Genomic DNA, 27,869 nt, shown 5'->3' with positions numbered 1-27,869 from the left:
CGGCCCCGCGGCGCCCGAGCCCGCCGGTCCCACGGAGACCCCGCTCCGAGCTGCCCCGAGCAAGGAGCAGTCCCGACCCTGCCCCGTGGTTCGGCGGCGGGCGGGCTGCGGACACGGCCCCGGCACGGGGGGACCGGTGCCCGGCCAGGGCAGGTCCGTCGGGGCGCTGGAGCCCGCCCTTGGCCGCCGCCCCCGGGCCACTCCCCGAGGGCTCGGCCGTCGGGAGCTGCCCAAGGGTCGTCTCGGGTCCGGTCGCGGGAGTCAGGGCGGTGCCGGGCCGAGTGGAGCCGATTCGCCCCGTCCGTGGGCCCGGGCCCGTCCCGTCCCCACAAAAGCACCCTTGTCCTGGCCCCGTAATTGCTAATCATCAATCACCACTAATAACAACTGATGAGGCGGGAGGGGGAGGTGCCTTCCCAGGGGCCGGCCGCGCCGGGGGAGCGGGGCGCCTTGCCCCGCCGGAGCGGGCGCTGAAGGAGGAACTCGACCGTGATGTGCAGAAGATGGATGAGAGCAGAGGGCGACACCCCCGCCCGCCTCCCCTCCCTCCTCCCCCCTCCCCTCGGCGGCCCGGCCCGGCCCCCCCGCGGCGGGGCGGGCGGGCGGCTCCGAGCGCGCCTCCACTCCGCCGCGCCGAGCCAGCGAGCGGGCGGGCGGGCGGCAGCTCTCGCCGGGCGCCGGAGCCCACGGGAGCCGGAGGGCGCGGGCCGGGGCCGGGGCCGCGGCGGCGGCGGGGCCCGGCGGCGGCGGGATCGCGGCGAGTTGGCGGCGGCCCGAGCTCGCCGGAAAGTTGGTGCCGGCTGAGCCGGAGGCGCCCGCTCGCCATGCAGAGACCCGGCGGCCAGGGGACCGCCTTCTCCATCGACTCGCTCATTGGGACGCCGCCGCCGCGCTCCGGGCACCTGCTCTACACCGGGTACCCCATGTTCATGCCGTACCGGCCGCTGGTGCTACCGCAGGCGCTGTCCCACGCCCCGCTGCAGTCGGGGCTGCCGCCGCTGGCCCCGCTCGCTTCCTTCGCCGGCCGCCTCACCAACACCTTCTGCGCCAGCCTGGGCCAGGCCGTGCCCTCTATGGTGGCGCTCACCACCGCCCTGCCCAGTTTCTCCGAGCCCCCCGACGGCTTCTACCCACCGCAGGAGCTGCCCCCGCCGCGGGCCACCCCCGACGCCGGCTGCCGGCGCGGCGCCGACGGCCTGGAGACGGAGGAGCTGCCCCCGGGCCGCGACAAGGGGCCGGCCGAGCCGCCGCTGCACTTCCCGGACCCCTTCCCCGGCCTTGCAGGTGAGAGCGGCGCGGGCCCGTCCTGCCCGGCGGAGAGCGGCCGCCCCGCCCCACCCGGACCTCCGGGGAGACCTGCCCGGCTCCTCTCCGCCGTCCCAGCGGCACCCGAGGACGGGCGGTCTTGCGGGCCGGAGCTCGCCGGGACGGCGGAGCGGAGCGGAGGTGCTGGGGGCCGGGCGCGGCGGGACCCGCCCGTCGGGCCGAGCCGGGAGGACCGAACCGATTCCCCTCCGTCCCAGGCCCTGTCGGCAGCTTTCGCGGATGGGAGTCAAACTTCGCTTGCCTCGGCCGGCCTGGGGGGCAGGAGGGGCGGGAGAGCGAGCGCTGATGGGGGCCGGCACGGCGGGACTGGAGCGCCGCGGCCCGGAGCTGCGCGGAGCTCTCCGAGGTCCTGGCACTCGGCCCGGGGCGAGCGAGGCGTCCCACTGCTCGGTCCGCAGCCCTCTCCGCCCGCACCGATCTTGGTCCCGGATCCCGTCCCGGTCCCGTTTGGAGCGGCACGGGGCTGCGCCTTGTCCCAGCATGATGCCGCGGCCCGGGCGGCTGCCTCCCGGCGTCGCCGTGCTGCGACCACCGGCTTTCTAAAGTTTCCCCCGAGCCCGCCCCGCAGGGGTGACGGTGGAGCAGCTCCCGTGCCGAGGCGGTCGCCCGCAGCCCCGCTGTCCTCCGTTCTGGCCGCCGTGCCCCCTTCTCGGCACCGGCTCAGCCCGACGGCGCGGGCAGGCGGCAGCGCCCCTCCCGGGACCCCGGTGCAGCCGCGAGCGGCTCTCGTCGGGGTCCTCGCCTTTGTGCGCTGCGACCGCTCCCCGAGTGCGCCAGAACCAGCCTCGGAGACTTGTTGCTCCGTATTTCTCAGCCAGGTCCAGCACTCACCTCTTCTCCTTCGGTCCTGCAGCACGGGGCGTGAGGGGTCCCTGTGGCAAGACGCAGACGAGCCAGCTGCTTCTTCTCTGGTGTGGTATCTCGAGCTGTCTCTCCTGGCCACTCCAGGGATCCACCTTTGTCTCACAGGCTTCTTGGCATGGATGTGTGCTGAGAATCTCTGATGCTTCTTGCAGTTCTTGGCTGTTAGTTCTCCATCCTCACTTTAGTCTCTCCTGGGTAAACCCAGGTGTCTTTCTTGCCGTGTTCTCCCCTCAGAAGAGCATTTCACTCACTCAGGTACCCCTTAGACCTTGCAACCCAAGTAGGACAATGAGGGCATTCTGCCTCCCCCTTGCCTTTGTGGGTTATTGGGTGCTCCTCTGGTGCTCCCTGGCCTCCGTGCTGAGTCAAAAGCCCAATGGTTTCTGTGAGAGTCTTCTCGGGGAAAGCACTGCCCTGGCCAAAACCAGGTCTATACGACATCATCTTTCCAGTCTGTGAACAGATGAACTGCATTGTGCTCCATCTCTCTCTATGGCTCCCCCATAACTGAGTCAAATATGTTCACATGTTCCTCCCAAGGGACTCAGATGAACTGTCCCAGACCGTGGCCACATCTGAATCCAAGTCCTATCTCTAGGACTTTTCCTGTTGCAACTGGATCATATGATAGAAGGGAAGATGTCTTGCTACTGTTCATCCCCTGCTGCCTCTGAGCACTGGGTTTGCTCTGGAGTCGTGAGGAATGCTTGTTCTCCTGCACAGCTATATCCCCATGCAGACCCATTTCTGTGGGCTGCTTTGTCCAGGTCCAAGAGGATTTGTCAGGCCAAATATGCCCACCTCCTCCTTTACGTAATGTTTCTCTTGGTTGTACCAGACAAAACTGGAGACGGACATTGTTGTTTTACGACCATCTCAGAGGAAACTCAGGATAGTTGTTGTGAGCTTTTTCCAGTATTAAGGAATAGAAAGATGATTCATGTCAACAGGAGTCATCAAAAACTATCTGTAGAGCTGTATGCACTCACATCCAGTCCGTGGCCCTGGCCAAAAGCAATTGTCCAGGGAAGAGCAAGAGAGCACAACCTGTTCAGTGGTCAAATCTAAAACGATACTTCCCTCACATCCAACCACCTGCACATCAGGGACTTCCTGTGCCAAGTGTTGTTTCTGTGTATTTAGTAAACTTCGACTAATTTGTTTTCTGTGGCCTTATCTAATCTCCCCTGGAGTCCACAAGAAAGGAGGCATAACCTTGACATCAGCCACATCAAGATGGCAAGATGTTCCACAGATTTCTTACCTGTAGAAGAAACTTCTGAAGAATAAATGCCCCCTTTAGACCATTTTGCTGCCATTTAGTGACTTATACTCTGGAGTGACTGCTTCTGCCCCTAGGCTCTGTTAGTACCTCCATCATGCAGGTATTTGTGGACACAAGATCAGTTGCTTCCTGGATCAGCCAAAGGAATCAATGCACTATTTTAGTTCTCTCTGCATCCATTGGGTTTGAAACTTGCTTCCAGCAATTGCCACCCTTCTTGAACAGGGAGAGGCATGTAGGGAAACTGGTGGTGAGAAGCAGCAAAGCTCGAAGCCTGGTTTATTTCTACAGCTGCCACAAAGGCATGACCCCTGGTGTAAGGGTACTTAACACCCCTAGCTCTCCACACCTCTTGTGAGAGCGGGTTTGTTCCTGAGCTGTACAGATGTCCTCAGAGATTCAGGCAGTAGTCTGAGACTCTTTCTTGGTTTGGGGTAGTGACTGCACATTCAGTCAGGGGCAGGGTGAAGTTTCTGTTGTTCCCCTGTGTGCTTACCAACACAGGGCTCATCACAACACCCATTCCTGATCCAGGTTTTCCTGATGCTGCTTGAATAGCTTTGTCACCTGTGACACCCAAGTCTCTTCACCATGCTTTCCACGTCCATAATCATAGAATCACAGAATGGTTTGGGTTGGCAAGGACCTTTAAAGGCCACCTAGTCCAAACCGCCTGCCATGGGCTGGGACATCTTCAACTACAGCAGGTTGCTCAGAGCCCTGTCTGACCTGGCTTTGAGTGTTGCTGGGGATGTGGTATCCACTACTTATCCAGGAAACCTGTGACAGTGTTTCACCACGCTCATTGTAATTTAATGGACCCTCTTTTAGGTAAAATCATCATCCCTTGTCCTATCACAAGAGACTTAAAAGTCTCTCTTTGTCTTTCTTATAAGCCCTCCTTAAGTACTGAAAGGTTGCAATAAGGTTTCCCTAGAGCATTCTCTTCTCCAGACTGAACAACCCCAATTCTCTCCGTGTGGCCTCACAGCAGAGGTACTGCAGCCCTCAGAGCATTTTGTGACCCCCTTTGGACTCTCTTCAATGTCTTTGACAAGATCTATGAACAGCTGTGACTTTGTGAAAAACAAACCAGCGGGTCAACCCTATTCTTCATCTCGTTGATTTTTCAGTCCTGATGCTTTGTTTTGTGACAGCTTCACTTCATGTTCAAAGGCCTTGAAAGCCTCAAGTATATAAAGTATACCCCAATCACATGGGTAGGATCCCCTGCCTTCATTCCTTCCTTGCTGGGGACATAGAAGGTGACCAATATACCAATTCTCTCTGTGAAAACATCACTTTAGATTCTGTTATCAAATAGTTCCAAGTTCCTTACTGGAAACCCTTTTATAAGACACAAATATGAGAGTGCTCCATTTAGAATTTGGAGTCTGGTTCAGAAGAGAGTATTCAGAGATAGCACCTGTTTTGCAAACCATCATGTTGCTCAGCCTTCTTCCAGTCTCCTGGGGCACAGCCTGGGCTGACAGGAGCAAACTGCCCCAGCAGCACTGTTTGCTGGTGTGGTTGCTGGGATGCCATCCTCCATCCCTGGGGAATTGTAGTGCCAGAGCAGGACCTAAAGAGCCCTTGGGGAAGGCACTGAATTCCTCATAAGAGCTCTCTTACCTTGTCAGGCCCCATGCTCCACCAGAGAGGTGGTACACAGAAGCGAGAGCTCTTCTTTTCTTCAGCACAGTGCTTGCATGAGGCTGTGCAACGGCAGCCAAAGTGCTCCTTGCCACCTGCTTCTGATCCTCAGCCCCCCAAGCACGAATTCTCTGGGCCTTTACCCTCTATACACATGGGAAATCTCTTCCCCTGCCCTTCAGGAAGAAAGAAATCACTCTGCAGCAGGATAGAGATGAAGGTGTTCTTTCCCACTGTAGGAAGCAGGAAGAGCAGTGAGAAGATTCCAGACCTCCAATGCCACCCACCTGCTCTCAGGAAGCCATGGGCTTGATGCAGGACTAACAAGGGATGTGGGAGCTCCACAGTCACCAGACTACCAGGAATGTCTTCTGGGCTCAAGTAGTCTCCTGCAGTTCTGTTTGTGTATTTAAACCCTGCACTGTCAGGCTTCTGAGGGCTGTTTTGCCTTTCCCACTGAGATGAGGTGATGTGGACAGGGATCCAGTGGTCCAGCTTGCATGTGCCAGTACCTGGACACTGCTTAGAAGTTTAGAGAGCTGTTGCTTCTCCTTGTGCATGTTGGATTATATACAGCAGCAGTGCTTCAAGACAACTCCTTCCAGCAGTGATTACTGCTCTTGGGTCAAACTTCAAGAATTTTCTGGTCTGTTCTGGTCTCAGCATGACAGAAAAGTTTCTTCATCTGCTTGTGCATAGCTGTGGGTTCTCCCTTCATGACCCCTGTCTGTGGCTGAGAGCATCTTCTCACTTTGAGCTCTTCTACTATGGAGGTGACCATCTTCCAGACCTCTTTCCTCCTCAACTATCTCCCACTGTATCCTCCCTTCCTCCATGGCTGTAATCATTCAGGCAGCAATTTGGGACACAAGCTTGCAAGGAAGAGATTCATACCCTGGCACCCTATCAATATCCTCACAGGCATCTTAACAGAGATGTCTGCTGTGATCCAAGCACTGCATTCTGTCTGCTGGCCTGGGATGAGGTGCTGTCTGTTTTGTGATGTTGACAAGTTCTGTCCTGCCCCTCTGCCCACTGCTGGGCGTAGCTGAGCCCTGAGCATCAGCTGCCTCAGCACTTTGTTCCCTGGCTACACAGTCTGCTGTGGTGCCTCCTTGGATTAGGGAGGGAGAGCCAGAAGTGCTCTGCCAGACCCCATGTCCTGCAGAGCCCTGCAGGGAGGTTTGCTGGGCTGGAGCTGGCTCTGGATGGTGTTTCCAGGACAGCTCTTCAGCTCTTGGCTGGCTAAGTTTTAACAGCACCGATGGTCCCGTGCATTAGGAAGGGACAGGGAGGGCTGAGCTGAGAGACAAGATAAGGACGTTCTTTCCTCTGCGAAGGTCTGGACAAGCCCTGGAAGTGTTGTGATGTTCTCTGCTAGACTGAGACAGTGATGCTGCTATGGCTGGGCCGTGGGATGGGGATGGGGCAGCTGCTGAGGGGGTCAGACCCCAGGGTGGCCGCCGGGTCTGTCGGTGCTGCCCCTTGCAGCCGGACGGGCTGCGGGGAACAGGGCGCCGGGGTCAGCGCGGATCGGCTGCGCTGCCCGCACCAGGAGCCGGTGCAGGGATGCTGCTGCTGGGGCCGGGGCTGCGGGACGCGGTAGGGACGGGGTCCGAGTCTGCGGGAGGAGCTGCAGCCTCCCGCCGAAGGAGCGGGGAGAGCTTTCCCCGCGGCCCCGGGGGCTCTGGGAGCTGCGGGACCGCAGGCGGGGCGGAGGGCGGGGTGCGGGGTGCAGGTGGCAGGGTGCGGGTGGCGGGGTGCAGGTGGCGGGGTGCGGGGTGCGGGTGGCGGGGTGCAGGTGGCGGGGTGCAGGTGGCGGGATGCGGGGTGCGGGTGCGGGGTGTGGGTGCGGGGTGCAGGTGGTGGGGTGTAGGTGGCGGGGTGCGGGTGGCGGGGTGCGGGTGCGGGGTGCGGGTGGCGGGGTGCAGGTGGTGGGGTGTGGGTGCGGGGTGCAGGTGGTGGGGTGTAGGTGGCGGGGTGCGGGTGGCGGGGTGCGGGGTGCGGATGCGGGGTGCGGGGTGCAGGTGGTGGGGTGTGGGTGCGGGGTGCAGGTGGCGGGGTGCGGGGTGCGGGTGGCGGGGTGCAGGTGGTGGGGTGTAGGTGGCGGGGTGCAGGTGGCGGGGTGCGGGGTGCGGGTGGCGGGGTGCGGGTGGCGGGCCGTGCCGGCGGACACTGACGCTGTGTGCTCCGCAGACGGGAAGGCGTACAGCTCAGACGAGGAGAAGCTGGAGGTGAAGTCGGCGGCGACGCCGTGCAGCGAGCGGGAGGAGGAGAGCTCGGCGGGCGAGAGCGAGGAGGAGCCCTTCCTGGACGGGGCTGCTGCCGGCACCGCGCTGGGAGCCAAGGGCAAGGGCAAGGGCGGCCCCGCCGCCGAGCAGCCCCCGCCGGGCTCCGGGGCCGGGAAGAGCCGCCGGCGCCGCACGGCCTTCACCAGCGAGCAGCTGCTGGAGCTGGAGAAGGAGTTCCACTGCAAGAAGTACCTGAGCCTGACGGAGCGCTCGCAGATCGCACATGCCCTGAAGCTGAGCGAGGTGCAGGTGAAGATCTGGTTCCAGAACCGCCGCGCCAAGTGGAAACGCATCAAGGCTGGCAACGTCAGCAACCGCTCGGGAGAGCCCGTCCGCAACCCCAAGATCGTGGTGCCCATCCCGGTGCACGTCAATCGTTTCGCCGTGCGCAGTCAGCACCAGCAGATCGAGCAGGGCGCCCGGCCCTGAGCCCGGCGGGGCCCCCGGACCCTGGGGCGGGTGGCGGCGGCGCGGGGGGGGGGCCCGAGCTCCCACTCCTGTGTACATGTACCTTATTTATTCTGTGTAAACTCTGTACATACGGCAGCGTGTTCTTCTGTCCGTGCCACGGGGAATGCGGCCGCCTGGCCCTCGGGTCCTGGCCGCCCGCTGGGCCGGGCCGAGCCGGGCCGGGCCGGGCCGGGCCCGCGCTGCCACTGGCACCCACCCATGTATAGCTGTGATTTCAATAAATTATTTTCTATGGAGCAAGACCACGTTTTCCTCGCTGCAGGACGGGGGATCCCGCGGCCCTGGCCCGGCGCTGGCAGAGAAGGAGAACAGCGAAGGGAGAGGGATGGGAACAGGGACAGCGACAGGGACACGGGCATGGGCAGCGGGCAGGGGACGGCGAGCGGACAGGGGGAAGGGGAGGCTCCGGGGCCGGGGTCTGCGGAGCCGGAGGCTGTGCGAGCAGCAGCTGTGCCCTTGCGGGCTCCGTTGCACCCGCCGCCGTGCCGGTGCCGAGAACAGGCTGGGAAAAGAGCAGACGAGGGCCGGGAAGCGCCCGGGAGCATCCCCAGGTCGGCCCTCCCGTCGGCGGAGCCGGGGCCAGGACTGGTTCGGGACCGGCTCCGCAGCTCATCCCGGGGTGGGGGAATGTATGTGCTGCTGCTGCAGACTCTCAACACGGCTGCGGCCCCTGCCCTGGCCCTGACAGCCAGCTCCCTGGTGCTGACAGCAAGAAAAGGGGCTCGCACATCCAGGCCAGCCGTTCATTCTCTGCTCCTGAGAGCCATTGCATGAGATGCTGCTTCTGAAGCCAGCCATCTCAGACACTGAGCCCAGAACCCCGTGAAGATCCAGTTTTGCACAGGGCACAACAGCACAAGGGCCTCCCTGGGTGTGGCTCCCTGGGCTCCCAGCCTGGGGAAACTCTGTCCTGGTTTGACGAACATCATCAGTGATGGGGCAAATGGTAGCAACACCCTTTGCAATGCCACCAGAGGTTCCTGGAGAGGAGGAAGGTTCTCTCCAAGGTTTTGCTGAGGTACCAATTGCTCACAGGTTTGATAGGGAGTTCGAGTCACAAACGGTCCAGCCAGCCATTGTCACCTTCCTTGCGAGAGCAGGAAATATCCCTGAGAGCCAGAGCTGACTCCACCTTCCTGAGCACCCTCCCTGAAGCCGCAGCAAAGGCTGGGCCATCCCTGTGCTGCCTGGAGAGCAGTGCTCCCTCCCCACGTCCCTTCCCTCTTTGGCAGGTGCATTCTGTTCACCTGGAGTGTGGGGTACGTGCTCGCTCAGCCTGTACAGCTGAGTCCTCCTGCAGTGCCCTGGAGTTTCGGAGCAATGGGGGGTGGCTGGCCCTGCCAACTGGCTGTGGGCTCCAGTTGACTTGTGTGGCCAACAGACACAGCTCAGATCAGAGCAATCACTTGGACAAAGCTGTGCTTCTAGACGTCCTTGGTGGGTGTCTCTTTCCACAGAAAAGAGAGTCCTCTTGCTGCAGGTCCTGAGAGGGCTCTGTGGGTTCCTTTCAGGATTTGGTTTCTCAGCATAGCTGGCTTCCACTGCAGGACACTTGGCTCTGTCCCTACACCACTGGCCTGGAAACAAGAGAGTGTCCTAAGGAAATGCCTGGCCTGGTGTTGCTCACAGCATCCCCAGCATGAATTTGCCCTGTTCAGGTAGCAACACCTCTTGGCATTCCCTCTGGATCAGGGGAGTAAATGTCCTTTGGCAGCAGTCCCCAGTGCCCTGCTCTCAGGAGAAGTGTCAGTTCCCTTTTCAACAAGCTGAGGTAGAGCTGCCTGCACCTGCACCACTTCTCCATCCTCAGGTGGGTGTTGGTCTGAGACAGGAACTGACCTTAGCTGTGCTCTGTGGCTGCAAAGGGGACACAGCTGCTTGTAGTGACTGCAATGGCTCTGGCTGAGCCATGAGGGGTGAGTACATGAGCTGGTACTCACCTCTGTGTGGGAGGGCAAGAGCAGGGTAAAGCCATTCTGCAGCTACACACAGGGCTCTGCCACTACAAATGTGTCCACATGAGGGGTCTGTGCCACTGCAGCTGATCACAGCACAGCAGTGCACGTTAACCACGGAACTCCAGAAAGTGTCCACAGCTCCAGGGGCAGTGACATTAGAAGGAGTCAAATTTTAAGGTCCAAGAACTCCCTTATTCCCAGTGGGCATTTCTAACTGACACTGGCCTGATACGTCCTGCCCAGTGGCAGCAGTGGTTTGTTGTGTCTTTAACTGACCTCCCCACACGCAGAGGCCACTGCCCACCCAAAATCTGTGTGCAGAGCACTCCCGCTCCACTGCATGCTCATCCGTGGACTGCTGCTGAGGTGGTTCCAACACCTACAGTTTTTAGCTGCATGGAAGATTTTTTAGTTGTTATTGCTGTAGTATTAGACCAATCCCACAGCCCATACACACTGCAACCCTACAAACAGCCATGTTAAAATCCCCACAAATGCTGCAGAGGTGCAGCTCTGTGTAGTGCTGCTGGAGGTGACAGACACATGCTGTCACCAGCGCTGCTGGAGAGAGCTGCAGAGCAGCAGAGTGTTCCTGGCACCGAGCAGAGCAGAGCTCCCTGTGAACCCTGAGCATTGTGATGACTCTGGTGCCTCCTGCACAGCTGTGAGCAAAGCTGTGGCATTGCACAGCGCTGCCCACACTGTGCAGTGAGCACAGCACTGCCCACAGTGTGCAGTGAGCACAGCACTGCCCACACTGCAGTGAGCACAGCACTGCCCACACTGTGCAGTGAGCACAGCACTGCCCACACTGTGCAGTGAGCACAGCACTGCCCACACTGCAGTGAGCACAGCACTGCCCACACTGTGCAGTGAGCACAGCACTGCCCACACTGCAGTGAGCACAGCACTGCCCACAGTGTGCAGTGAGCACAGCACTGCCCCACACTGCAGTGAGCACAGCACTGCCCACACTGTGCAGTGAGCACAGCACTGCCCACACTGCAGTGAGCACAGCACTGCCCCACACTGTGCAGTGAGCACAGCACTGCCCACACTGCAGTGAGCACAGCACTGCCCACAGTGTGCAGTGAGCACAGCACTGCCCACACTGCAGTGAGCACAGCACTGCCCACACTGTGCAGTGAGCACAGCACTGCCCCACACTGCAGTGAGCACAGCACTGCCCACACTGTGCAGTGAGCACAGCACTGCCCACACTGTGCAGTGAGCACAGCACTGCCCCACACTGCAGTGAGCACGGTGCATGGCACTGCCTGCACTGCAGTGGGGAAGCAGCTCTGGCCACTCCTCAGATGGGAGAGCTGTGGGAGCCCCCGTGACCACCTCTGGGTGCTGGGTCAGACTGGGGCTGGCTGGGAGAAGGAGGGCCACAATGAAAAACTGGGCAGTAAAGACAGACCCAGGGCAGTTGTGCCATGAAGCTGGACGGGGCCTTGGGATGTCTCTGCTCCAACACCTGCTAGAAACTTGTCCCATTCAAGATGCTGAAGAACTTGCCCATCTGACTTCCAGTATCTCCAAGGGTGGGCAACCCCACCTCTTCAAGCCCTGTACCAGTGTCCAACCACTTTCCTAGTATGCTTTTTCACTTGCATCTATCTGGAATTTTCCATCCACCAGCTTCTGTCTGTTCCTGTGTCCCGGAATCCCCACACACGCACTGGTACACATATATGTGCATGGATTCACACACACACACACGTGCACACAGAGTAAAAGGTAGACACAGGTATAGAAACACACAGAAATAAATACAAAGAGTGTGCAAATACATGGGCATGCGCTTGTTTATATAAATATATTTATACACACATATATATATATCCACACATTCATATGAACAAGACTTATTTTGCCCTAAGGAAGGCAAGTTCAACACTTACAAGTGAATTCTCCCTACTCAAACCTGTCCACTTGTTTACCTGTATGGTGGTTCTTAAAGAACTGGGAAAGGAGCAGAGATTGCATCCCACAGAGCATTTATTCACTCAGCACAATAAAGCTGGTCCTCAGCATTCCCTGACAAGGGGCTGGTATGAAGATGTGATGGCCCACAGTAAGGTGCTGGTGCTGTTCATTAGCCAGCGGCTCCAGGACTAGCTCAGGTGCAGGAGAGAAACAATGGGCAAGAGAGAAAAAATGTCCCAACAGTTGGAATCTGGGAAGGGTCGTGAGCTCCCTCTGACCACTGCCCAACTCCTCTGCAGCCTGTGCCAGCTTGTCCAGTGTCCCCATCAGCCAGGGTGGAACTCCTCTCTGGGCTTTGTGACTGCCTGTGCTGTGGTTGCCTGCAGGCCTGATAGCCGAGACTGGGCACAGGGTGCAGGTGTTGTAGTGAGTGTGTTGGTGCTGTACCTTAGTGAACACAGGCCAAGGGAGCTGGGACACTGTCACACCTGTGCCTTTTTCCCCAGAGGCAAGGCTGACTGGATACACGAAGGCACAGCCCTGTGGTAGGATCTCTGCTCTGGCCATCTCTCCTAAAAGCACCTCTGCATGTGCTCAGCATGTGATTCCAGCAGCCTCAGGGTGGGTGGTGCTGCCCCGTGCCCTACAGATCCCCAGGAGGCTGTGCCTGCTCAGCTGGGGCTGCAGGAAGGTCCATAGTGCTTCGATTGTAAGTTGTACTCTCTGGGGCTTTTTCTGGCTGTGCTCAAGCTCTCTGGGAAGTGCTGCAAACCCGTGTTATGGCTGGTTTCCAGCCTGAGGCTGCAGACCGTGGATTTACTCACTGCACGAGGCTGCATCCCATGTCTCCTGTGCTGGGGCACCCACCTCCCTCCCCTGGCTCCAGCCTCAGCTCGATGGCGAGTGCTGCTGGCTGCCTGGGGCAAGGTCCTCATGGTGCTGCCACAAGATCTGTGCCATGCACGGATCTGCAGCGGTCACTGGTGCTGCTCAGGGCCACGGAACACAGGGACAGTCCCACTGCTGCTGACTTGGCACAGTCTTCTGTATACAGCAGAGTAGAGGGATGGCCTGTGCCTTCCCTGGCATCAGCCTGAACACAGACACCTGTGCCCCGAAAAACAAGCACAGTGCCCCTAAACACACACAGTTCCTGCCCCTGAGCACAGACACAGCTCCTGCCCCCGAACACAGGCACACACCTCTGCTCCTGAACATGGGCATGGAGCTCCTGCTTCATTCAGCCTGTCCTGGCCCAGGGCCACCTGAAGCCACACTGGTCACCTTGGCACCCAGATGTGCTCCAGCACTGGAGTAATGCTGGGCTGGGGCAAGACAGGACAGGGCACATTTGGCTCCTTGGGACGGTGTCAGATCCTGCAGGGATCTGGTGGCATTCTCTGCCCCCAGGTGCCAGCAAAAGGGCATCACTGGGATCCTCAGAACCTGTTTTCAATTTGTGGGCAGCAGGAAGGCACCTGCCTGCCCCCACAGGGCTGTGCCCACACCAGTGCCTCTGCCAGCAGAACCTGGCCAGGGCTCTGGGTGCCCTGAGGGGGCTGCACCCCCATGAGCACTGCAGTGGGGGGCTGCTCAGGGCTGTGTGGCCCCAGACCTTGGACACTGGTGATCTTTGTGGGCCCCTTCCAATTCAGGGTATTTTGATTCCAGAGCCATCCCTGTGCGGCTCCTGGTGGCGTGGTCATCACTGGCAGCCCCAGCCCCGCAGAGTGTGGGGGCAGGCCAGGGCTGGCCTGGGGTCAGAGCTGGGTCCAGGCTGGGCACCCGGGGGCCTGGGGCAGGGCTGGGATGGGAAGGGAGGTGCCAGGGCTGGGTAGGGCGGGATCCCGCGCGGGAGATGATGTATGGGCAGATGTATCAGATCGCACAAGATAAACAAGCAGTGAATTTCATCAGGGCCCATCATGGCTTTAATTTGGCTGCCTAATGAGTCAGATCCAGCCGCGCAGATAAAAGTTGTCAGAGCCGCAGCCCTAATGAATTTCTTGCCACTTGTAATCAAGGCAGCTTGTCTGAGGGGGATGATTAATGGGCCCCAGAGGAGCTGCCGTCCCTCGGCTTCCATTCCCGTTAATGCAGTCGCCAGGAAATTAACCAAACCCAGCACTGGGCTGGGGCCAGGGCCGGTGTGGGGGCACCCATGGGCACCATGAGGGGGTGGGAATGAGGGGTGACAAGGGTGCAGGGGCCAGGCTGGAACTGGGACCAGGACCAGGATGAGGGTGATGACATGGGCACACGCAGCCAGAACACATCAAGGAGTGGAGGGGCTGGGGCCACCATCTGCAGCCCCCAGCAAGGCAGCCCTCTGCCATGGGAGGGGCACAAGGAGAAAGCACCAGGGGTTTGACAGGGACATCTGAGGATACCTGAGGCAGCTGGGGGTGTCCTGGCATCTCCCTTTCTTTCAGCACTGCCACACAGGCTTGGGGCCCAAGGCCTGTGGCCAGTAGAGCCTGGACCCCAGCACAGAGACACTGCAGCCCTGAACTGCTGTTTGTGCTGTGGCCTGGGGTGCAGCCAGCCCAGAACTGTCAGCACTGGGGCTCTGCTCTGCCCACAGCCATGAGAAGCATGTGAAGTCAGGGCTGGCAGAGCAGACACACAGTTCCCTTCACTGCTCAGGGGTCTCTGCCTGTGCCTTGGGACTTGACGATCCCCAGTCTTCTGCATCCGCAGCAGACTCCTGGCTCGCTGTGGCAGCCCATCACTCCCTGCCCATCTCTGCCTTCCCCCATCCCAGCTTCACACTTGCTATTCTGTGCACAAGGACCAGCTGGCCCAGCACTCCTGCCCTGCATGTCCCCTCTCCAGCACAACCCTCTGCTGTGCCCATCTTCCATCCTGCCAGAGCTGTGCATGCCTCTGGGGCCATGTTCTGGCATTGTACCTCAGCGCCCAGGGTTGGCACATCTCCCCTCCACACCTAAGCACACTGTCGTGTCCCAAGGGCCTGGTTTGGCACAGGACTGCTGTTACCAGAGCCCGAGCCGGAGGAGAAGAGGCTGAATGTTTGTCAGTGTTGGCAGGAGAGTCACCAGACCCAGCTGCAAACCAGGGCTGCATCGGAGGCCCCAAAGGCAGCACACTGAGACTCTGGCCTGGCAGGAGGTGGGTTGCTTTATTGGCCTTTATCTCCTTGGCTGCAGGTAACACACACAGGGCAACTCATGGAAAAGAAACCATATATACAGAGTGTCCATATAAATATTTCCAATGTACATTTTATACACAAGTGACAGAGACATTCCATAGCAGTGTCCAAAGCCTTGAGGTTCCAGCATTCAGCTAGAGGCTTGACCCTAATGCAAAGGGAGATGCTCCTCTCCTCCTCTTGCTCAGCTGGAGACCAGCCCCACCTGGGCAGCAGCGGGAGCCAGCGGGAGGCTCTGATGGAGACACTGTGTATGGCTTGGAGCTTTAACCTGGAAGGACAGTGACTCTACAGACAGACAGACAGACAGAGCTGGGGATCCCAGGGTGACCATCCTCCTCCCCCCTCCGGGTCACCAGGGAGGCTGGGGAGGCCTTTGTCCAGGGGCTGCGCTGGGGAGATGCCACCCTTGCATCAGCACACGGGGAGCAATATTGGCATGTGCATTCCTCCTGCACCGGCCTCAAGCAGAGGAGCATGGGGGTGCAATGGAGAAACACACACCTCCTGCTGCCCCCCACCTCATCACTGCAATGGGGAGTGTGGAGAGGCCAGCATGGAGGGAGAGCAGGAGGAAAGTGCCCAAACAGACCTGTCTGAGGGCACAAGTGCAGCCGTCAGCCTCCTTGGTACTGCTGTGCAGGGGAGGGCTACACACCTGAACTGCCCCCAGCCCCTGCTTTATCTGCAGATGGGGGTGGCAGGAGAAACTGCCTCCCCATCCATGTACCGGTCATGTAAATGGGGTGCACTGGAGCCACCCCAGTGATTCTGCAGGAGCTCCTCCACAAGCTGCCAGCATTGGGTCTGTGAGAGGTGGCTGGAACCAGCGCAGAGGAGCAGGATGCTGGCTCCCAGCCTCCTCCTGGCTGGAACGGGGGTTCTGGTGCAGGCAAACACCATGGGGGCCCATCTGTGCTGCTCTCAGAGCCACTCCTGTGGCCCTGGTCCCCGGCAGGGCTAGAGGGCAGCTGTGGCGACCAGAGGGTCCGTGCAGGGCTAGACTGTGCTGGGGCTGGTGCTGAACTCAAGAGGCGCCGCGGCGCAGGCGTTGTTGTTGGCATTGGCGTTGCGGCGGGGCAGGCTGGGGGTCAGCGTGGCGCTGCTGTCGCTGGGGCAGCCGTGCTGCAGCAAGATGTCGATGCACTCCTGGCTGCCGGCTCGCCGGGCATAGGCCAGTGGGGTCAGGCCCCGAGCATCCCGGCTCTTCACATCCACTCCGTACTGCGCAGGAGAGAAGCAGCTGGTCAGCGTAGCTGGGAACCGCGTGCCCAGGGACATGGGACTGGCACAGAGCAGAGGGGCTCTGGGGAAGGCAGGAAGAGGGTGCTGGGAGGGTGGGCAGGGAGAGGGTGCTGGGAGGGTGGGCAGGTCAGTTCCTGTGGGCACGTGGGGGAACCCATGGAAGCATGATGTAAAGGGTAGCAGGGAGGTAGGGAAGCACCTGGAGAGCACCAGAAGGGCTGTGGTGGAGGCTGCAGGTTCAGTCTTACCCAGATGAGCAGCAGTGTGAAGACCACGTTGGCCATTGCGCAAGACAGATGCAGCGCTGTGCGCCCGTCTCCATCTCCGTAGGTCTCGTTGACTTCCTCCTTGGTGCCATGGGCCAGAAGCGTCACCACAAGGCGCAGGTCATCCTCCACCACGGCCCGCAGCAGCTGCTGCCCCAGGGGGATGTCAGACTGGGGCAGTGGGGCCAGAAAGAGCTTCTGCTCATACTTAGCCCGGATCCAGTGCTCCTTCTCCTCCCTGCCAGACAGGACATTGTCACTGTCACAGTTGAGACAATTTGCCTGGGCCCCATGCACAAAAGGACATGAGTATCAGCTCTGCCATGTGACCATACTCGTGTGAGCAGTAGACATCTGTCACACCCAGGTATATTCTGCATATCCCCTGCTGTGCCCCTGTGCCCACAGCTGCCACTGAGGTTCCGTCACCCCACTCTGGACACCTGCCTGGCACCTGCTTGACTCACACTGCACCTCCTGACAGCTCCCTATGGACTCTGGGTGCCTACATCCGTGCCTGTGCAGCAGCAGCGTCCTGCACCCAGACCCCACACCCATCTCTACGCACCTCCGTGCTGGAGCCCCTCGCCCCCAGTGCTGTGTGCCCGTGCTGAGGCAGTTCAGGGACCGTCCCTACCCCGTGCCTGTGTGTGTGCCACGGCCAGTGGCAGGAAAAGGTTAGTGCTGCACACGCCAGCCCAGTGCCACGGGAGGCACCTTATCGCTGCCGCCGTCTCGCCTGCTGCAGACAAAGGCTGTGTCCGCGTCCGTCCCGCCGGGGCGGCGGATCGATGCGCGCCGGCCGCCGCTATCTGCTGCCATTCTATCCATCTGCATCTGGCGGGTGGCCATCAATGCCCTGCGCAGAGCATGCTCACTCCCACCAACCCCTGACCCGCGCTCCAACGCTGATAAGCCGCAGAATGGGCTCTTGTTGGGATGAGTGACAGCGGAGTGGCTCCGATAGGGACAGACAAGGGCCTGAAAGGGACAGACCCTGGAGACCTGCACAACGCTGCCAAGCCATCTCTGTTAACCCCTTCGGCTGTGCAGCCAGCCTCAGCTCTCAGTCACCGCACGGCTGTGGCTGCCATGGAGCCCCACTGCCCCACCAGGGTGGCAGGAGACAGTGGCCAGAGCCTTGCAGGCAGGCAGGACCCTCAACGCTGGAGCATCCTGAGGAATCCTTCCTGCCTCAATGGCTGTTCCCAACCCCTGTAGTGTCCCCCAGCCCTCCTGGTATTGTTCCCAAGAAGCATCCCTGGTGTTCACCACCTCCCTTACCGACTGCTCTCAGGCGTGGGCTTGGGGTACCCCTCCACCATTCCCTCCCAGACAGCGTTTGCAAGTGCGTTGCCGATGGCAGTCATGACCATAAGAAGCTCGCTAGGCCAGTCATCCAGGTCCAGGGAGCGCACGCGGGACAGGTGGGTGCCCAGGTTGCGATGGATCCCAGAGCACTCGATGCACATGAGAGCACCCAGGTTCAGACTGGCCCAGTCCGGATCTGAGGGCAGCAGGATCAGTGGGGGAGAGTTAATAACCTGCCACGACTCACCAGCCCGTCTCCTGTGGTTCAGACTCATATTTGCAGGCACCTGCCCACCAGAGCCCTTCCCAGTTCAATGTCCCTGGGAGAGGTGCACATGGAGGGCCCAGGACCTCAGGCTGGCCACTGAGTGGTCACAGGCCAGTGTGGCAGTGTGGTCTGTACCCCAGCCCCGAGGAGCAGCTCCACTACAGGAGAGGACAGGACAGACACACAGAGCAGGTCTTTCTGGGCTGAGAGAGGGGGTGCTGGGGTGGCTGGAGCCCCCTCCCCTCCTGGGTGAGCCCCCCGCCCAGTGTAGCGTCTCTTACTCGGTGCATCGCAGTCCACGCAGAAGCTGTTCCCACGTGCGGTACGGACGGCCTGCATGGCCTGTGCATCGCCCTGGCTGCCCAGCCGAGCCTGGAAAGAACCCCACAAAGCCCCCTTCACTGCAGGCCAGCCACCCTACCCCATCCTGCACCCTTCCTGGAGTGCCACACCCGCTCCATGAGGCTAGCCAGCATGTGGGCTCTGACAACAGGGTCTGGAGTGGCCAGGTGTGTCCCAGAGGAGCAGGGGACAGTGGGCCAAAGTGGGGAGAAAGATATCCAGGGAGGGAATGAACCATGTAGGATCCACCCACATGGGATGCAGAGTACTCTGTGGGGCCAGGGCCAGGCAGGGAAGAGGTGACAAGAAACCTGAGGAAACTACATAGTCCCAGAGATGGGACTGAAATCTCACTGGGAGAAGAGGGATCAAAGCAGGATTCAGTGTGGACAGACAGGCAAGTGTGTGACATGGAGGAACGTGGCAAAGCAGATGCCAGAGAAGATAGAACAGAAGTTGGCCAAGGCCTCCTACCTTGTTTTTGCTGCTCTCACATCCCTGCAGGCTGGCCAGGATCTGGCTCTCAATGGCCTGCACCCAGAGCTCCCGCTCCTCTGATGTTGAGGCTTCAAAGAGCCATGTCTGGCCCGTCAGTGACACGATAATGAACTCAAATGGCTCATCTGGTTCTGGAAGAGAAAGGTGTGCCATAACACGGGGCTGGGAAGGAGGACATCTGCCATGGGACAGATCCTGGCAGTCCACCACCATCCCCATAGGGTTGAGGCAGCAGCAGAGCCCAGGAGGCTGGGACAGGCAAATGCCTGCAGAGAAGAATCAGAGCTTGGCGCCAGTCCTCCCTCCCTCTGCCCCACACAGCTCCACTGGCTTGTGCCCACTCACCCTGCCCTGTGTCCCACCCTCAGAGAAAGCTGCCAACCTCTGGAGCCCTGAAATCAGCTCCTCCACTGAGCCAGAGCCTGCAGACAGCCCCTGCACCAGTGCTCAGTGCCCGCCCTCGAGCGGCTTTGGAGCAACAGGCCCCGCACACGGAGCAAGCCAGGCAAGAGGGGTCTGTGCGGGGGCTCAGCACAGCTCCTCACCCTAAAACGTGTTCTGCCCTGCTAACACCTGCCAGCATGGCTCTGCCTCACACGGCCCCCCACGGGCACAGTTCACGGGGTGTTGTGTCAGCCTCACACCCAGCACCAGCATTTACCTTTTATTGCCAACTTCAGTAGTTAGTGCAGTAAATGACTTAACTAAGCGGGGCCTGAATGGAATGACTAATAAACGTTATGTCACAGCACACGCTTCAGCTCATAGCAAAATGATTTGTAATTACCTAATTAGCGTTATGCAAATAACACCCTCATCTCCATAATGTGCCTTCCCAGCTCTCTATTAAAAGCAGGGAGTCAACTGCTCAGCTCCAGAGACAGCACGGAGGCCGAGGGGCCTCTGGTCCACATCAAGGCAGAGCTGTGCTGGCCTCGAGCCTGGTGGGGCCAGGCATGACGTGGGGAGGTGAGCAGGGGAGTCTGGAGGGCTTTGAGGGGAGTCCCCTTCTCTCCCTGACTTCTCTGCAGCACAGAAGCCCCTCACTGCAGAAGGCAGCAGCAGAAAGGCAGGCACCGAGGAGCTGCTGCAGCCCACAGTGAACGGCTGCAGAGGCCCCCAAGGGCACGGCCACCCTCAGCTGCTGTGGGGCCACCTGGCCCATCTGAGCCAGGCTGCGTCCATGAACATCCCCAGAACACGGTGCAGCCTTGGGAGGTCTTAGAAAGCCAGGTCTGTAGGGCATGATGGGACTGCACAGCCCTTCCTCCCAGGCTTGTGCTCAGCACCTGCACTGACAAGTGCCAGGCCTGGAGATCACCAGTGCTCCTGAACTGCTGTGGGAGCACAAGGCTGGGTTTCCACACCGTCAGAGCCTGGGGAGGATGGAATTACTCCGGCACGAGGGCTTGTCCTGGCTTGCCCTTTCCAGATAGGATTTTACTCATTTCACCCTAAATCAGCCTGGGACCCCTCCTCTGGGGAAAGATGTCTGCAACTGTCTCTCTCCTGCTGGACTCTCCTTTCTCTGTGATGTACAGGCATAACTGGGATATTCCACTTGTCCAGCACTTTCCTCCAGCTCTCAGCCACAGGAGAGAACCCACAGACACCAAGTCCCAGCTCAAAAACAAGATTCTTGGAAAATATACAGCTGCTAGCTTGTGAATACTGGGAGAGGAATAAACAGCCGACAGCCAGCCAACAGGCCTCCTTTGCTTGCTGGCACCAGCCTCTGTGAGTGCTGCCAGAGCCTGGCATGGGCAGGGAGCCTCCAGACTGCCGGGGAGCCAGGACCACCTCCCCGCAGCCACAGGACTGGTGGCTGCCTAGGGCCAAGCACTACCAGCCAGGAAGGAATGAGCAGCAGCCCCCTGGGGCAGAGGCTGCCCAGGTGCTGCAGGGAGCATTTGCAGACAGCGCTCTTGAGGAACACTGACACATCAGAACAAGCCCTGTTCTCATCAAATCTCATCCTGCCTTGGTCTGAGCCACCTGTGGCTGCTGCCACTGTGTTGCACAACCCAAGCCAGCTGCCTGGACTCGGAAAGCACACCATGGCCAACAGGACACAGTGAGGATTCCTGCTGTGGGCTCACATGGCTCCATCCTCCTTGTTCCTGTTTCCTGTTTGCCCAGCACCTTCCCACCAAGCAGGCAGGCAGGAATCCCAGTCTCAGCCTTCCTGCACCTGTACACTTCCCAGGGAAGAAAATGCCTGCTCTGCCTACCCAGAGCTCGGGTGTGGGGGTCACTGCTGCTCCTTGAGGCACCGTGCTGAGGCAGGGCACTCCATCTCTCAGGGCTCCCAGCACTCTGCTCAGGACATTCACAGCAGGGCAGGAGGTTCCCTCCTTCTGGGAGAGAAATTTCTGGGGCTCCAACCTGACTCAGACATACTTCCCTACTATCACAGCTGAGGAACATCCCAGAGCTCTAGGGCTGCTCAGTCCGAGCCGTGGGAGCAGTCCCAGTCCAACCAAAGCCCTGGTGCCAGCTCTGCAAGACACAGGACCTCCATTCCCTTCTTTCTTTGTGCCTTCTGGATTACAGCTTCATGCCAAACAAAGGCCCTGTTGCTCTCGGAGCTCGGAAAGAGCTATCAAAGGACCACAGCTTTTCTGCTGTGCTAAGACAAATTCCCCACCTCATAGTGCAGGATGGCACTGTGGGGCTGGATCTCTGGAGGCCTTGGCATAGCATGACTACGACAGAAGAGCGTGGCACTGCGGGATCACACCCCTGGGTTCACATCTGAGGACCAGCAAAGCTGGGAAGGGAATCAAGGATTTGCAGCAGCTTTGAGCACTGCGCAGACCCACCTTCTGGGATGGTCTAGGACCAGTTCCTGAGCTCCTCAGGGCACCCATACAAGTTGGATCAGACTCAAGCTGTTTTTTTAGGGGACATACTGGAAGTACTACATTCAGCTTCTTCTGGGGAGAGGTACAGATTTCCAATGTGGCAGGGCCATTTCTGGCTGGATGAAGGGGTAGCACCAAGCAGATGACATAAGCAGAAGGGTCCAGACTACCTCTGCTGAGGCAGAGCTGGCAGAACTCCCTCCCCGGCTCCACACATGGGCACAGGCTCCTTCTCAGAGGCCAGAGAAGTCCCAGAGCTTGCCAGCTCTAATTTGACAGGGCTCAGACCTCAGAGGAAGCCGCTCCTACAGGAGTGGGGAGCCCTTCCCAGCTGCCTCCGAGTGAGCAGCTATCCGGGTCCAGATGGCAGAGCCCGGCCCCCCAGCCCTGCGGCTGCCCCAGTGCGCTGGTGGGAGCCCATTACACCAGCTACATTAGAATTAGTGGGCAGTGGAAATGAACGCGCTGCCTCTCTCTCTCCTGATGATTTTTTGATGATGTTTTAAAGACTGAGCTCCGTGAAGAGTTGCTGAGCAGAGTTTGGTGTGAGCTAGCTCTGCTAATGGGTGTTAACCCCACGACCCCCCTTCCAACACCGGGCAGGAACAAGGGCTCTGAAGAGGAGCAGGATGAGGGAGGGCACGGCTGGGACAGCAGGGCCACACGGCAGCCAGACCCCACCGGCAGCCCAGGGGACAGGCAGGGACCGCAGGGAGAGGAGCAGCCCCAGGACAGTCACCTCCCCTCTGCCAACACGTCAGCCTCGGGGGGAAGCATCCCCTGGACAGCAGAAGAGCACCACGGGGCTGCCATGAATGAGGGAATAGAGACACCCTGTGTGCCCGGCCGGGAGCCAGACCAAAGGGACAGCAGGAGGGTAAGGAAGTGCCCTCCAGGATGCAAGGGAGCTCGCACGTGCTGCTCAAGGCAGCTCTGGGGCGAGGTGCACAGTGGAACAGCGTGCCCCACTGACACCTGTGGGATGCCAGAGAGGAAAAGGAAGGGGAGCAGCAGTGACACAGAGTGCTGTCCTCACAGCTCGTGCCAAGTCCCCGCTCTATGCTCTGAGTGGGGGAAAGTAAAGCTCTGAGCAGAAGGGGTACACCAGGCAGCTAAAAACACTTCAGCTTTAACAAAGGGCTGGGGCAGAACTTGGTCCTGCTCTGCAAAGGGCTCTGGTTACACCCTGCATTGGTGCCCATCCCAGACACCCTCCTGTGGGGACCCTGACGTGGAGCCACGGGAGCAGCACTACCCTCCTCCTTTCCCATGGACACCCTGCTTCTCCATGGGGTGCAGCAGGTTCCCCGCGGAGCTGCAGTGGGACAATCAAGGACTGACCCCATGCCACAGCCCTACCCAAGGTGTCCCCACACAGGTTGGGGCAGCACTCTCAGAGCACAAGCAGCAATATGGAGGGCTGCTCCCCTCTTTCAGAAGCATCAGGATACAAAGCAGCTCTGTGAGAACAGAGGAAAGAACAATGGCCCTCTGCCCCCCACCAAGTGCAGCAGGACCGTGTTCCCAGCACTTGGACACGGCACAGCAATTGCCTCTCTACACAGGGCACTGGACAGGCTCCCCCACACCAGCCCAAAGGCCCAGGACAGCACTTTCTTCCCCCATGGGGAGCAGGAGTTCACCCAGGGGGTGGCAGGAGCATCTCCATGCCAGCACACCAGGCAGAGAGCCTACCATGCCAGACAGCTTCCCAGCTGGCTCCTTCCTGAGCAGCGGGTGCAGGATAGTGTAGGACACCTTCCCTGCATCCCAGCAGGTCTGGCAGAGAGGAGCAGGAGTCCACTCAACATCAGCAAAACAGGAGCAGAGCTGGCACTGAGCCCCACTCTTGAAGCAGAAGTCTCCTCTGTCACCTCTGCTCTTCAACATCTCCCAGTCACATCCAGCCTCTCCTGCATGCTGACCTTCTCCCACTCCCATCCCTTCTCCCACTTTTTGCTGGCATAGTAGAAGTTGCCTCCGGAGGCCCTGGGGAATGGGTAGTCACACAGGGAGGAGGTGGGGGGATGCCTCCAGCATGTGGGGCACACGGCAGGAACCAGGGCAGGTCCTGTCTGACATCCAGGGAGACCCTGGCCCACAGCTCTGCTCTCTGGCTGCCAAACCTGTGAGGAGGGTCCTGGAGCAGGGCAGCTGGCAGCCCCTGGCCTCGGGATGCTTGTTTGCAAGCTGCGACTGTACCATATCATTATGAGGTGTTTGGGATATCAACAAATTAGCAGGCGTCTAAGGGAAGGGAAGGATGCAGCACCATTCGTAAATGTCAGCTTGCTACCTCCTCATTTTGCAGATCATTAAACCCAATATTCCCAACCTGTATTAGTGCGACACGGACAGGCCCCTCCGCAGGGACAGGAGAGCACAGCAGAACAGCGCTGTGGAGACCCCCAGCCTGCTGTCCCAGCACCCCCAGGGCCCAAAGCAGCCCAGGCTGAGCTGGCACGGCAGCACGGGGGACGGCAGCCGGGCTCGAGAGTGGATGGGCACACCGAGCTGTACAGCGGGGTCTCGAACGGGTGGGGTGCGTGTGGGGAAGGACACGGTGTGTCAGGAGGAGCAGGTGCTCCCAAGAGACACCACAGGTACACAGGGCTGTGCAGAGGGGTCGTGGTCGGGTCAAAGAGAGTCATTTGTGTGGACATGGCAGGGAGGATGCAATGTGGGGTGCAGCGGGGGAGGCCTGGGAGGAGGCAGAAGAGCCAGGGGCTGCGTGCAGGCATCGGGGAGGGAGGTCACAGGAGGGAGGACACGGACAGCGCAGGCTTCATGGTGTGAGCAGAGGCTTGTGGCAGGGTCAGGGGTGCACACACGTTACCCCTCCCTCTCAGAGGGGTAACACGGAGCTGTATAAGGTCTCCCAGGAACCACAGACTAGGGGCTGGGAGCTGATGGAGACAGGAGACCAGCTGAGCCAGCGAGATGCCCAGCACAGGCTGCCTCCCTCCCGCCAGGACAGAGCAGGGAGCTCCGGGGTCCATAACGAGCTGGAGTGACTTGTTAGCACTGAATTAAGAGGCTTGGTGGAAGGAAGCGCACGGGTGACACAAGCTGTGTGGGGCAGGCGGGAGCTGAGCGATAGCAGCTGGAATCCCCAGCAATCTGGTGAGCACGGCTCAGCCTCACGCTCCTGGCTTGCCACGATCGGCCTCGACAGCCCCTGACAGTTGGCATTAATCACGCACATCGCCCCAACACAACTCTTTACTGGCCATCAATTTCCTGTGGGTTTTAAAACTAAAAAACAAAGACAAAACCGCGTCGTTTGGCCGCCACTGAGAAGCACATTAAGGGGCTGTCAGCTTCTCGCCATGCACCCTGCATCACTCTTTAAGCACATGAGAAGTTCATTATCCCCGGAGCTCTGGCAGCCATGGGGAGACTGGAGCAGGGAGCGTCGCAAAGGTGCTGCTGCCCTCAGCTGTGTCTGCTGGCTCCTTGGCCCTCCTGGCAGCCCCACGGGGGCCGAGGGTCCAGGCAAAGAGGAGTGTGGCTGTAGGGGGGCTGGAGGCTGCTCCATGGCAGGACAGGGCACTCCTGGCCACAGAGCTTTGCTGGGCTCTGACGAGAGCAGACTTTCCTGATGGTCCTTGCAGGATGACACTGCACCTACACCATGGGGATGAGCATCTTTGTCCCCTGACAGCCTGACACACGTTTACCAGCCTGTGGGTGCTCCCTGACAGCCTGAGCTGCACTCCCCAGCTTGGTGACATCTCCGGCAGCCCAATCCCACGCCTGCCATAGTTTGTGGATGCTCCCTGGCAGCCTGACACGGAGCTCTCTTTAACATGAGCCCATGTAAAAAAGCAACAGCTCGTTTGATTTATGATACTTCAGAACAACTAAGATTCAATTGCTCTGCACGTCCCTGGCTCTGATTACCTCCTAAATGAGATAAACTGATGGCAATTTATCCCCAGACCTCACCAACTTTCCCAGGATGCTAACCTGAGCTGCTCGTGCCTAGCTCACGGGCGTGGGGTGGGTGCAGGCAGGTGCAGGCAGCCTGAGCACAGCACAAACCTGTCCCTCACATACCCCTGGGCTGCTTCTGCCTGCAGGGATGCTGTGACAGAGGCTGAGCCTGATACCCTGCCTGGCCCCATGCAGCTCCTGGTGGGTGGGAAGTTTTGGTGGGGTGTCCCTCCACAGTAGTCCCTGCACCAGCACAGCCACACTGACGTGAGCTAATGGAAACCACGGCTCCACATTGGGCTGTCCCCATGTTCCTGCCACAACAGTGAACCCTCCGCTGAGGGATGAGCACCACAGGGGAACAGCAGCTTGGCCGCAAGGGATGGCAGCTCTGCCACAGCACCCAGCAGCCCTGCTCCTGGTGCAGCAATTTCACACTTTCACCGTGTGTTGACTATGTGGAAGCAAAAAACTTGAATTGCCTGCTCTGAAAAAAACTGCCCTAACTGTTCAAAAGCAGCCAGAAAAGATTCAAGGGTGTATCAGTTGTACTTATGGACACCAGTCCATGGCACAAACCATCAGCTGTGCCCATGGTGTGGGGCAATGCTCAGCCCAGGGTTCACAGCTGGACCATGCAGACATTGGGATGGGACCTCAAGCAGAGGCTCAGGACCTCCTTGTACTTGTTGCTGGTCTCCTGCCAGTAATGCAGGACAGCAACCCATCACAGGTGTCCACCTGAGCACCAGCCCCAGAGTCACCTGCTCCTCTGCCTCTGCCCTGGCCTGCTGGTCCTGGCAACGAGCTGCTGCAGTGTCCAGAGCCGAGTCAGTTCTTGCAGCAGTCCTGGAGCTCAGAGCAGAAGACCAACCAAGTCACTCACAAAGGCACCAGGGGCAGGAGCCATGCAGCAGACATGTGGCAGGCAGGGAATGAAACGGATGTGTGACCTAGCTCCATAATTCACACTGAGCACAGGGATGCACACAGTCCTCTCTTGACCAGGATGTCCTCTTCACACCAAAATGGGGCACACGGCTCATTGATGCTGCAACTGGCTAAAACCAAGCTGGGAAGCTCCAAGTGCAGCAACAGCGGCCGCTCCCATGGACTCCAAGCACGGTTCTACTGGCACAGATGCTGCCCACAACAGCAGGTCCTGTTGATGCAGGGCAAGCTGGGAGCATGACAGAACTGACCCAGCCTCTGGAACTCCAATTTTGCAATTGGATCAAATTTCTAATATTTCTAGATTATTTCAAAACATAAATGCAAATTCAGTTTGTCAATACCTGACCAAAAGCCAGAAACTCACAATGCAGCAGCCCACAGCACCCCTGTGCCCCAGCACAGGGCAGGGAGCAGCTGGTTCCATCAGCTCTGCCCAACCTCAGCACTGAGCTAGCAGATGTTGCACCCAGTCACCCACTGGAGAAGGACACAAGGGCTTGGTAAGTCTGCATTCACGCTGGAGACAGGGAGAATGGGCTGCCTGTGTGCCTGCAGGTTACAGATGCCCCTTCTGCTGTGCCGTGCTCTCCTCACCCCTCCCATGGTGCTCGCACCGCTCCTTCCCTCTGCAACCCCGGAGCAGCTCAGCCACCTGCTGCCATGTGCTTTGGCACCAGCAGCTCTCAGAGCGGGGATTCCTCCTGCTCCTGGTACCGGTGCCAGAGGCGCTGGCAGCCGGAGGATCCACAATCTGCGAGGTCTGTGCAGCGACAGATGAAGTTTGGTAACTTCGCTGGCAAATGAAGTTCTGTGTTGATAAATGCCAAGGAATGCACATTGTAGAAAAAAGTTACATTGCTGGAACACCTGATAGGGCTTTAAATTAACCATATCAACCTGAGACAGGGCCTGGGTAACACTTTAGGTGAGACAGACCTCCGCCCAGCTCACCACCACAGCCAAGGACCAGCGCAGGAAACAACAGAAATGCTCTGATGCCCTCGTGCTTGCCACATGTCTCCACCCCCATCACTCCACTTCCCGGGATGCTGCCAAACCAGGAAGGACAGAAATAGTGAGTGTGTGTCTGAAAAACCATCCCTATGAAATGATGGAAAAACTGGGATTGTTCAAAGACTCCTGTCCTGGGCACACAAGGAGAGGGGTGACAGTCCTCTAGCCTGTGCATCTGGGAGCAGAGGGCTGGGAATTCTGCCAAGCACACACGTG

At 59.3% G+C, this 27,869-nt stretch overlaps 2 protein-coding genes across 3 annotated transcripts in view; one reads left to right on the top strand and one right to left on the bottom strand.

Annotated features, from left to right (window-relative positions):
- The first annotated feature begins 503 nt into the window (after nucleotides 1–503).
- Nucleotides 504–8,130, top strand: GBX1 (gastrulation brain homeobox 1). Its single transcript, XM_086867653.1, has 2 exons — nucleotides 504–1,284; nucleotides 7,325–8,130. The coding sequence occupies exons 1-2, from the start codon at nucleotides 504–506 to the stop codon at nucleotides 7,846–7,848; spliced, it is 1,305 nt and encodes a 434-aa protein (XP_086723779.1). The 3' UTR covers nucleotides 7,849–8,130.
- Nucleotides 8,131–14,903: 6,773 nt separating this feature from the next.
- AGAP3 (ArfGAP with GTPase domain, ankyrin repeat and PH domain 3) overlaps nucleotides 14,904–27,869 on the bottom strand; it is a 111,870-nt gene continuing 98,904 nt past the window's right edge. For both annotated transcript variants that reach the window (XM_086852556.1, XM_086852487.1), the window contains exons 14-18: nucleotides 18,862–19,016; nucleotides 18,327–18,417; nucleotides 17,751–17,973; nucleotides 16,449–16,704; nucleotides 14,904–16,179 (exon numbers count right to left, since the gene is read on the bottom strand). In XM_086852556.1, coding sequence (XP_086708682.1) covers nucleotides 15,955–16,179; nucleotides 16,449–16,704; nucleotides 17,751–17,973; nucleotides 18,327–18,417; nucleotides 18,862–19,016 — 950 coding nt within the window. In that variant the 3' untranslated portion in view covers nucleotides 14,904–15,954. The remainder of the gene's footprint in view (nucleotides 16,180–16,448; nucleotides 16,705–17,750; nucleotides 17,974–18,326; nucleotides 18,418–18,861; nucleotides 19,017–27,869) is intronic.

Source organism: Cyanistes caeruleus, chromosome 1, assembly GCF_971803275.1.
Source record: "Cyanistes caeruleus chromosome 1, bCyaCae1.hap1.1, whole genome shotgun sequence".
NCBI lineage: Eukaryota > Metazoa > Chordata > Aves > Passeriformes > Paridae > Cyanistes > Cyanistes caeruleus.
Note: the sequence above shows the minus strand (reverse complement) of the source record. Positions and strands in the feature narration are given on the sequence as shown.

Excerpts from the sequence above, each read along its gene's own strand:
- GBX1 (XM_086867653.1), top strand. The coding sequence starts at position 504 with ATGGATGAGAGCAGAGGGCGACACCCCCGCCCGCCTCCCCTCCCTCCT. Across the intron at positions 1,285-7,324 it reads CCCCTTCCCCGGCCTTGCAG|ACGGGAAGGCGTACAGCTCA; the intron begins GTGAGAGCGGCG and ends TGTGCTCCGCAG.